Source organism: Antedon bifida, chromosome 8, assembly GCF_963402885.1.
Source record: "Antedon bifida chromosome 8, ecAntBifi1.1, whole genome shotgun sequence".
NCBI lineage: Eukaryota > Metazoa > Echinodermata > Crinoidea > Comatulida > Antedonidae > Antedon > Antedon bifida.
In genome coordinates, this window is record NC_136233.1 from 8,025,795 (window position 1) to 8,036,749 (window position 10,955).

At 39.4% G+C, this 10,955-nt stretch overlaps 1 protein-coding gene and 1 pseudogene across 3 annotated transcripts in view; one reads left to right on the forward strand and one right to left on the reverse strand.

The window, feature by feature from the left end:
- Nucleotides 1-10,945, reverse strand: part of LOC144850891 (uncharacterized) — a 33,046-nt gene extending 22,101 nt beyond the window's left edge. For 2 of the 3 annotated variants that reach the window (XM_078708394.1, XM_078708395.1), the window contains exon 1: nt 10,784-10,944. In XM_078708394.1, the coding sequence (XP_078564520.1) occupies nt 10,784-10,823 (40 nt within the window). In that variant the 5' untranslated portion in view covers nt 10,824-10,944. Of the gene's footprint in view, nt 1-10,783 lie in introns of all 3 variants that reach the window. The other variant, XM_078708393.1, reaches the window with a different exon arrangement.
- LOC144850403 (zinc finger protein 862-like) lies at nt 7,263-9,909 on the forward strand (annotated as a pseudogene).
- Nucleotides 10,946-10,955: the final 10 nt, after the last annotated feature.

Below are 10,955 nucleotides of genomic sequence, written 5' to 3' on the forward strand. Positions count from 1 at the left end.
CTGTCATGGGAAGATTTACGAATGCCAACCTTAAACTAAAACCCAAAAAGTGTGTTTTTTTCATAGAAAGGTAGAATTACTTGGACGTGTTGTTAGCGACAACTCTCTAACAGTTTCCGACACGGATGTAGAAGCCGTCCAGAACTGGCCTATGCCAACCAACCTGCGAGAGGTACAACAGTTTCTTGGTCTGGCTAACTACCACCGAGAATTCATCAACTCTTTCGCCAACCTGGCTGTCCCGTTGTACCGTCTAACTGAGAAGGGAATCCAATTTGTGTAGGGAGAGGACCAGCAGATCGCTTTCCAATCTCTCAAGAACGCATTGGTTCAACCTCCTGCCTTGACGTTACCAAACATCCAAGATGAATTTATACTAGATGTCGACGCATCAGACTACGCTATCGGCGGTGAACTGCTGCAGATGCAAGAGGGTAAGGAACGAGTAATCGCCTACACTAGCATCCAGCTCACCGCCAAACAACGCAACTATTGCACGACCCGTAAGGAGTTGCTGGCCATTGTATATATGACCAGTCACTTCCGCCACTACCTGCTGGGCCAGGGTAAGAACAAACCACATCAGTCTGACTTGGCTCCTGAATTTCAATGGTCCTCAAGGACAACTAGCTCGTTGGATGAAGGAGCTCAGCCAGTACATCATGGTAGTCGAGCATCGGCGGGGTAAGTTGCACACCAATGCTGACGCACTTTCCCGTCTTGGGGGATGCGAGCTCCGGACGACCTGCCCTGTGGGGGTTGCACCTACTGCCGTAGGACGCACACAAAATGGACACGGTTCCGGGAGGATGTCGATGACATCGTACCCATCTCCCAAATTCGACAGGTGAGTAGAGAAGTGGGTAGTGAGGGGTTTGTGTGGGCCCCGGGTGGTCGAGTGACCTGGGTGGGTCGTTCATGATTCAGTACGATTACTGCGACATTTGGCACCATGGCGCCTACGTGAATGTCTCATCTTTTGACGCCCTGAACATCGACCGCTACAAATGCGCTAACTGCAGAGACTGAGAGGTCCAAGCTGAAGCTATTCTAGGGTACTGCTGTTTAACTATTTTTGTGTTCTTGAATCTCCATAGGTTGATTTCGGCGCAACCGATATCCGGTTGACGCAACGGCAGATCGATGGACGGTGGCGTCCCCTGTCTGTAGAGGAGCAGGAAGAAACCCGGCGACTACTCGACGCTGTACCTACCCAAGCTCTGACTGCTGCGGAATTACGCCACCAAGATACTGGGGAGACTGGAGTCCACTTTGGACGACCTGGTCACCCAACTGAATAACGAGAAGGCTGTTGGCGCGCATGTAGGCGACATTGACCAGAAGACCCTGGACATGATGTTTGAGCTACAAGTGGCAATAGGAGGTGAGCCGCCGGAGGGTTTACGCTCGTGCCACTCAATCAACCGGCGGCCCTAATCCACTGGCGCTATATGGTTGCGATGGCCCAGCGGATGGATCTCACCACAGGGTTCGTACACCTGTGAGCTAGTAAAATTCCAGGACATATACCTAAATATTAAGTTCAACAGATTAATATTAATAAAAAAAAATGAATTCGTAGTTACGATGTTTTTCAGAAATTCAAGTACTAACTGTAGCCACTAAAAAAACATACAGTACTGAAAACATAGGCGTGGGAAATCGAGTAAAATGACACGTAACGGTAGTAAAGCGTAAAGAGTTGTAACAACTCCCTGGTAAAGCCTTTGTGGAACCGCGCCAGACTTCCGCGCCTATCGAGGGTAGTCACGGCGTGTATTGAACAAAGGCTGATGTTTCCATAGTCACTGCACTGTCGACGATATTTGGTAATTTGATACTACTATAGGATAACGTTCTACAATTCGTTCGGAATTCGGAATTTAAATGCCGTTTCTGTATACTGTATGTTTTTTTAGAAGGTATAAATAAAATAAATCAAACCATATTCTAATTCACTCTGAACTTTATTCAAAACGATCATAAACACATGAGATTTTTACATTGCTTTTTTTTTTACAACTTAGCAATTTCTGCTAATTTTATCAAACACAATAGCCTAGCTATTTTTGATTTCCTCTAATTTATGTCTAATGTCTTCCTCAAGTTGAGCTAATTGCTCTTTTTTTTCTGAAGCGGTTCTACGCAAGCTATTAGCTTTGGCAATGAGAGTAAGACTACCTTTACTTTCAGCTTGATCGGAAAACTTTGCAGACGATTTTTCTAAACCCGTAATATCTGCAATACATCTTTTTTTGGCTTCCTTTAAGTTATCTAACTCATCGATCGTCGATTTTCTCTTAATAGCCTTTGAAGATTCTGCCGCTTTACGTTTTTCATTATCAAGATGGAGATTATAGCGTTGTCTAGCCCCACTCACAGAAGTAATTAATTGGGGCGTTATCTTTACAGACAAAACACCACCAACTGAAGCTATGTGACCGCATACAACGCGCTTCGAAACATATGTACTCTCTGACATATTGACAGCCGCTACCTCCTTGTTTACACTAAAACCTCTCTCAACAGTCGCCTGGCCATGGGAAAGCATTAGAATCAATTTTACTACCCCCCAGAATGCGTGATACTTAGTGGTTTTGCTAAGGCGGTCATAGTAAAATTCGTCAATTCTACATTTAGGATCGTATTCAGTGAAATCTGATAAATTATTTAACACAACAAAATCATAGAATTCGTTTGCCTGGTTAACAATTTCATCACACATGTCATGGTTGATTTTTTGGTTGTCTGCTAATATTTTTAATACAGCCTTTAGTCTACCAACATTAAGAGATCGCGCATTACCACAAGAAGTGTATGCATTCTGCTTCATAACTTCTCCTCGACTGTGTTAATGGTCGATAGGTTCAAGAGTGTTTCCCCCTATCCTATTTCAGCTTTACATGGTCGGTGCAGCATTTCAACGCAGAGCAGAAGGACGCGTGCAGATACATCTTTCGCACAGATGACCACTGTCTGTTGCTGGAGTCGGATGGGCCTCATTCGCTCCTCCAGGGCAACGAGTGGGTGCACCACATCTGCTCTATGCTCTATCCAACCGCAGAGGCAGTTGGAAGAATCTTGGGCCAGAATGCCGAGGTCTTAGACTTGACCCAGAAGAATGACCGGGATCTCTTCCTGATGCTGTAGAGCCGACCATTCCGGCGGCCTACTAGAAATTTGTTTCTAGAAGTTGTTATTATGTTATTTTTGTGTGGTGCTAGAAGATGCACTTGGTTCAGTTATCATTAGCGTTAACCAGAAATTATTGTTTTGTTTTACAGCATGACCACCCAAGCACCGGCCCTGGCCTTATAAAATCGGGGGAAGTGTAGTGACATATCCCTCCGCAAAATGGTTCAGTCCACCGAGTGCCCCGAGGTCATGTGTGTTGTCCTGAAAAGATCAGTGGTCTCTTGAGGTTTTGAACGGATAACGTACGCACGGATACAATAGACACCACTCACCGGGATAGGCACTGTGTGTTTACCATGTTTTATACGAGATACCGAAAGATTGTAGTATTGGCAACTGGGCAATGAACTTTACTCCAAAACAAAGAAGCAAGCCCAGTTCAAAACAGGTAAGCTACACTACTTTCTGCTAGTTGGTTTATACTGGTTCAGGGACAATTCGGCCCTGAGACTATTCGGCCCACAAAGTGGGCCGAAACGTCTCACTTTAGACCAAATTCATATTCGTTTTTTTTGGTATTTATCAAGTTTTTAAAGGTGTTTAACAATCCGTATTTTATTGATATTGACAATTTTGATATAATGTATATAATAAATTACTAAAAAAACGTAATTTTATATTCAATTTATTACTTTGAAAACCTTGTTTATTTCATGCATTCGCCAACCGGCCAACAGAGGGCTTAACTTGTTTACATCGTTCGCGTGACTATAAATTGATCATTTTCGACAATGTTTTCAAAATGTTTGCTTTATTGCATCTTTATCCCTAGTTGTACTACCCCATAGTCTCTCTGGAAATAAAGTTTGGGGAAAAAGCTTATTTTATGCTTATAAAATGCATATCAAAGCCGATAAATTTAAGTGTGCCAAATCGTTTCAGGGCCGAATCGTCCCGGGCCGAATAGTCCCGGGCCGAATCGTCCCAGGGCCGACTCGTCCCGGGCCGAATCGTCTCAGGGCCGAATCGTCCCGTTACCCAGACCTTGATTTAAAAGGAGCGCCATGGCGCTGACGCTCCTTGCCGCTCCTGAAAACGAACAAAGGAGCGCCTAAAATAGCGGGCGCTAGTTCCGTTTCGCACCTGTCATTTATTTCGACTCAAAATTTGTTAAGAACCTTTATCGTGAGTACTACACCTTAGAATTAGGCCTCAAAAATACTTTTACGAAGGAGATCACATAAAAAGTGACAAATAAATGCTTTAAATTGATGAATTTATAGACGTGTTTCTCGCACATCGGTTCGTCAATTTCGCATACGCCATGTTCAATGTTGTTGTTTCTATGGAGCGCCAAAAGAGCAATCATAATAGAGGGCTAAAAACTCAATATAATGCGTATATTTAATGCATTTGTTGGTGAAAATTACGTTCAATTTTAATATATTTTGTCAATGCAACAAAACCCTAGGCCTAAATCAGCATCACTACCTAGCCTAGGCCTAAGACTAAGAGGAATATTATTTAGATCATTGAGGTATAAAAACTACAGTACATGTAATATGATGATGAACTTGTCGATTTTCATTCTTAAAAGTTAACGAAAACCATGTACAGTATCAACAGTAACATTTTTGTTGCATTGACATTGACAAAATATATTAAAATTGAACGTAATTTTCACCAATAAATGCATTAAATATACGCATTATATTGAGTTTTTAGCCCTCTATTATGATTGCTCTTTTGGCGCTCCATAGAAACAACAACATTGAACATGGCGTATGGAACCGATGTGCGAGAAACACGTCTGTATATTCATCAGTTTAAAGCATTTATTTGATAATTTTTGTGTGATCTCCTTCATAAAAGTATTTTTGAGGCCTAATTCTAAGTTGTGGCATCAAAGAACTTATAACACAAGAATCTCCTGTTCGTCCGAAGTGCGTAACAATTTCGAAAGGCATTGTGGGATAGAATAGAGCTATGGGTGGCGCCATTGTGAGCCATGGAGTAGGGCGCCCGCATCAAATTAGAAAGTCAAAATCATAGAAGGGATCTGCTAATACTCTAGGGGGGGGGGTCGAGTAATTGACTGAGGAGTAGGGCGCCCGCATCAAATTAGAAAGTCAAAACCATAGAGGGGATCTGCTAATACTCTATGGCGGTAGAGTAATTGACTTCCTAGTTTGGAGGGGGCGCTTCTCCATGCTGTGAAATGCCGTCGCCCAGTTTGACCTTTTATCCCTGTACTTCCGATACTGTGTTTTGAATGCAAATTGAAGAACAGGAGATTCTTGTGTTATAAGTTCTTTGGTGGTACTCACGATAAATTTATTTAACAAATTTTGAGTCGAAATAAATGACAGGTGCGAAACGGAACTAGCGCTCCCCAACCTGTTACAGTGCGTCATAAAAATATATATAATAATAAGAAGAAGAATATTAACCCCGAATACATACAACACACAGTCTATATATAGTCGCGCAAACGATCTTTGTTATGGCTACCCCCGATAGGCTATGCCCGCCTACGATCTTTGATGTTGTGCGCTCGATTACTTGTTATGGCTACCCTCGATAAGCTAGGCGCGCCTACGATCTTTGATGTTGTGCGCTCGATTTACTTGTTATGGCTACCCCTCGATAGGCTAGGCGCGCCTACGATCTTTGATGTTGTGCACTGGATTTACTTGTTATGGCTACCCTCGATAAGCTAGGCGCGCCTACGATCTTTCACATGACGTTGTGCGCGCTTGATTTTTACTTTCGGTCACTCACAAACAACGCACCATCCTCACTTGATTTGATTTGAATGTATTCCTGAATGTGTCAACATGGCGGGTAAACGCGATTCTGTTCAACTTTCTACGTTAAAACAATGGAATTTGACATCGTTTGGCTACGAAACATCTAATGTAAATGACAAAATTATGGTGACAAAACTATGGTGCAAAGACTGTGCAAAGTTTATCGATAAAATTCGAACAGATGGTCGCATCAGAGGGAAGGCCTTACAGGACATAGAGGCATATGTAAAGGGTACAAATTTTGTTACTAAACATACAGCCACACGTCACTTAAAGGCCAGGTGCGGGCAAAACATTTCTATTGATCATACATTCCAATAATTATCGATCTATAGTTTCCTCAATGTTTCATAATTTTTGGGATTTTATTTGTGTTACACGAGCTTGTTGAAACTGAGCACTTTCTTATCAGTGGGGTGATAGTTCAAATTACACAGTAAAATCTCTATTCTTTTGTACACAAATTTTGTAAATAGAGAGGCATTTTAAAAAGCTATGAAAAATAAATGGTGTGGTAAAAAATGTTATCAGATGACTAAATATATGTAATATAACTTGAATTTTACATTTCTGGTATTTTTATTCAACTTCAGATTTTTATTTTCATGCTGTAGCAAAAATTATCCACCGTATATCCACTATCTTTTTTCACCTTCTAGGGAGTCACCAGACATGTTATTACATTAGGTTAAACTACCTAACTACTGAAAAAAGTCTTCCTGGTTTTTATGGCAGAATTATGCCAAATTTTGTATTTGTCCATATTAAGGGAAATTCATGTTTTTTCGTCTTGATTTCTGTTACAAATATTTGATTTATGTACAATTAACCAGATATTATATTTAAAATTCATGCCTGTACCTGAGCTTTAACGTCAAAGGTAAGCTGATCCATATTTATTAAAATATTAATAATCATTATGCATTATGTATGTAGGCCTATTGTTAATATTAATTAATACAGTAGGCCTAACTAATTAATTAAAATCTTCGGGCTTGTCTTATTCTGCACTGCCAAAATAAAAACTTTGTGCGATATGACGTCACTTAGCAAACGCATGGTTTTCTCTCGCCGCGAATCAATCATTTTATCTATCTATATAATAGTTTGCTGCTAAATTAAAAGGGAATGTTGTAGGCCTATTGTGTAACCATATAATACATGGACCTAATTATAATAAACAAAACAATTATTTTAACTTTAAACTTTAAAAATTTATTATTTATATAATTGTTTAAAAAACGTTTAGTTAGATCAGGTAGGTATAAAATTGTATACTTTAATATTAAAATAATGATTTAAGAATAACTAATTAGTAATAATAATGTATTTTATTTTTATTAATTTTAGGCACACAATGTAGCATTAGAATATAAGCGATTAATAGGAACTGAAGTGGGTGAAAGTTCTGGTATGTCTTCTACTAGTGTTGCTAATACGGTTAAACGCACTCAGCCTAGCATTGTCAGTGCAATGCACAAACAGGCTGAACAAGCTTACAAAAAGCTGTTTTTAACAGCTTACATGTTGGCCGTCGATGGATTGCCATTGTCTACCTTTAAGACATTGGTTCGAGTCCAAAAAGCCAATGGGGTTGAACTGCTCCATAAATCTGAGAGTGTGAACAGAGCAAAGCAATTTGTTAACATAATCGCAGAAGTCATTCGAGAAAAGGTGGCAGAAGTAGTGGTTTTATCAACAGCGTTTTCTGTTTTAAGTGATGGGTCACAAGCTAGAAAGACGTCTAGTGAAAAGGAGCTGGTTATGGTTTATAGAGTAGTTAAATGTGGAAGATCAGTGTTCTTTATTGCTGCCTTAGAGGATATTGACAGAATTGGAGATGCCACAATGCAGAAAACCTACACACCTCTATTGACCATGCCTTACAAGAGTCTGTGAAGATCCCTAAAGACCATTACACAAGTCGTTTAGTTGCAGCAACAGCTGATGGAGCTGCTGTAAATACAGGTTGAGTACAGTCTGTTACTGTTCAATTAAATATAATTATAATTCTGCTGTACAGCTACACAATTGTTATAATTATGTAGCACTCTTTATATAAATGACACAGACTGTTGTTATATTCTCTCAATTGTACTTTATTTACACTATATACAGGTACACAGAGAGTGATTAAGTTGTAGCTATCAGTTCAAGTTACAGTATTTCCAAATTGTGTTAATCTAAAAAGTGTTAGTTACAGAGAATATACATGACTATCTAAGGAGTAGTCCAGTGAGGTGACTTATCAGTTCAGTGACCCTCCTTGTCCCCTCCCAAGAGCTGGTATATCCATTAGTCACACCCAAGTAATTATTAGATACCAAATTCATGGAATAAGGCAATTAATTATTATGAGTTGACACCTTAGTGGTTACAGCCCAGGTCTATAGTCTACATTAGTATATATGGAAAACCACATGAATTCCAGGAGAGTGAGTGACCTGCTACATCATATTAATTAGCATTTAAAAAATGTTAATTTAATTTTTTCTTTTTTTTAAATATTTTTTTAGGTATTTACAATGGACTTCTGGTCAGGCTGGAAAATGCTGAACGTCCTTGGCTTGTAAAAATACACTGTGTGTCACATCGTCTCGAATTGGCTGTCAAAGACACATTGATGAAAGAAAAGGATTTCGAAAATGTCAAAGAGTTAATGGTGACCCTTTTCTACCTAATGAAGAGATCAGGAAAGTTTAAAAGACATTTTGATGAAACTGCCAAAGTGCTTGAGGTGCAAACCTACAAGTTTCCAAAAGTGCATGGAACTAGGTTTGTTGGCCACCAAAAGAATGGTGTACACATCCTATTAAACAATTGGATTCCGCTAGCACATGCCATTGAAAACTCGATCATAAACCACAAACACAGTAAACTAAATGCCAAACTACATGGCATTCTCAAGAAGCTCAAAAGTAAGCAATTTCTAGCCATCACCTGTCTTTTTCATGAAATCCTAGAAGTTTCATCATTATCATTGCAATTTGAAAAAGGTGACCTGTTTGCTTTTGATGTATTACCTGTTGTAGAGCAGACCAAAATCTGTCTAGAGGAGTTGCTAGAAGATGATGACCCAATAATCTATTTTCGAAAGGCAGGATTCACATTAGAAGATAACACAATATCTTGTAGTCTTCCAAAGATAGGCCATGTGCGAAGAAAGATCGAAAACCGAGAATATACAACAGTCACTCTGGACATCATATCAGCTTCTACTTCCAGACACGGAACTACTCGTCCTGCAAACGCCAATACTCTAAGACAAAATTCTATTCCAGCACTGCTAACATGCATAGATGAACGATTTGATTCATTGAACAATGAACTATATCAACATATGACTTGGTTGAATCCAGCTAATTGGAAGGGTGATGTTGAGACTGAGCTGGCTTCACTACAATTTGTGGCAGAACACTTCGCTACAACACTATCAGCTGTGGGTTTTGATGGAAGTAAACTAAAACGTGAATGGAAATGGCTGAAAATTATACACAAGAGTTTTTATCAGGGTGTAAAAACCCAACTGCTATGGGAAAACATTCTACAATACAGAAGGCAAGAATTTCCAAATGTATGCTCTCTAGCAGAAGTTGTTATGGTGATCGGTGTGAGTAATAGTTACGTTGAGTGTGGCTTTAGCATCTTAACTGCTATACTCTCTGATAGACGCATTTCGCTGAACCATAGCACCATGGAAGACCTCCTTTTGATCAAAGGAAATGACAAGACTTGGTCACAAAGGGAAAAAGAAGAAATAATAAATTCTTCAGTAGCGAGGTTCATGTCTGGCAACCAACGGCGCAAACTGCGAATGGAAATACCTGTAGAATCTGATGAAAGTGCTAAGAAACAAAGATTAGAAGTAGGACCATCTGCAGAAAGTGACACAACTCAAAGTGATGAAGACAGTTCTGATTCAGATAGCGGAGCTTCAGAGCCAGACTTAAACTGGGTTGACTAACTGTCCTAACTTAACTAAAGTCTTCAACTGTAAAATAATATTTTAGAAAATGTCAGTAAAAATTATATAAAAACCACAACTTAATAATTATCTAAATATAAATCTAATATAAATTGCAAAATAAAGAAACCAAATAGATAATAATAATTGATTGCTGCAAGGAGCGTCAGCGCCATGGCACTTCTTTTAAATCAAGGTCTGATTGTGTTTAATAAAAGAAAGAATTGTTTTAAATGTTGGATGAATTGCTAGTTCTTGCTTTATTTTGTCTCACCATTTATTATGAATTTTACGTGCGAGAGTACCATTTCCAGCCATCTAGAAGTGTTATTTATCAAAATTCGGCTTGCCACCGGCCCAACCATGGTGTCTCGGCTACTTAGTCTAAATAATGGCTCTCCTCACCATATTGATAATGGCTCTCCTCACCATATTGAGGAGAGCCATTAAGAGATCTCCTCTTATTTTTAGAAATCAAGGTCTGCGTTACCGTTTATACTATCGGCCATTTTACACCATGCCTAGGCCCTAGATTATAGTACTACTACTACTCTAGTAGTAGGATATGAATAAACTTTTAAAATTAAAATAAATTTTTATAAACATGAAATTAGAAACATAATAATAAATACTGAATAGAATATAATAAAATTTAAGTCTAATTATTTATCAGACAACGGCCTAGCTAGCTAGCTACTACTAGGCTAGTACTAGCTAGCCTAGCCTACATCTAGTAGGCCTAGGCCTAGTTAGCTAGGTAGTACTAGTAGTCTAGGCTAGGCCTAGCTAGAATAGTAGGCCCTGTCCTACTAGGCCTAGACTAGCTAGGGCCTAGTAGTAGTAGGCCTCTCTATCCCTTTTTTAGTTTTCTTACCAACTTTTTTTCGGACAGTTGTTCTGCTTTGCTCAATCATTATGATGGATGCATCATCATAATTAGGACAAAAAAACTGAACTACCGCCCAAAAACCTATTTTAAAATGTTAAAGCGTAGGCCTATGACTGGCTACATGATGGTGGTGGCGTGTTGTGTACGGGGTGGGCGT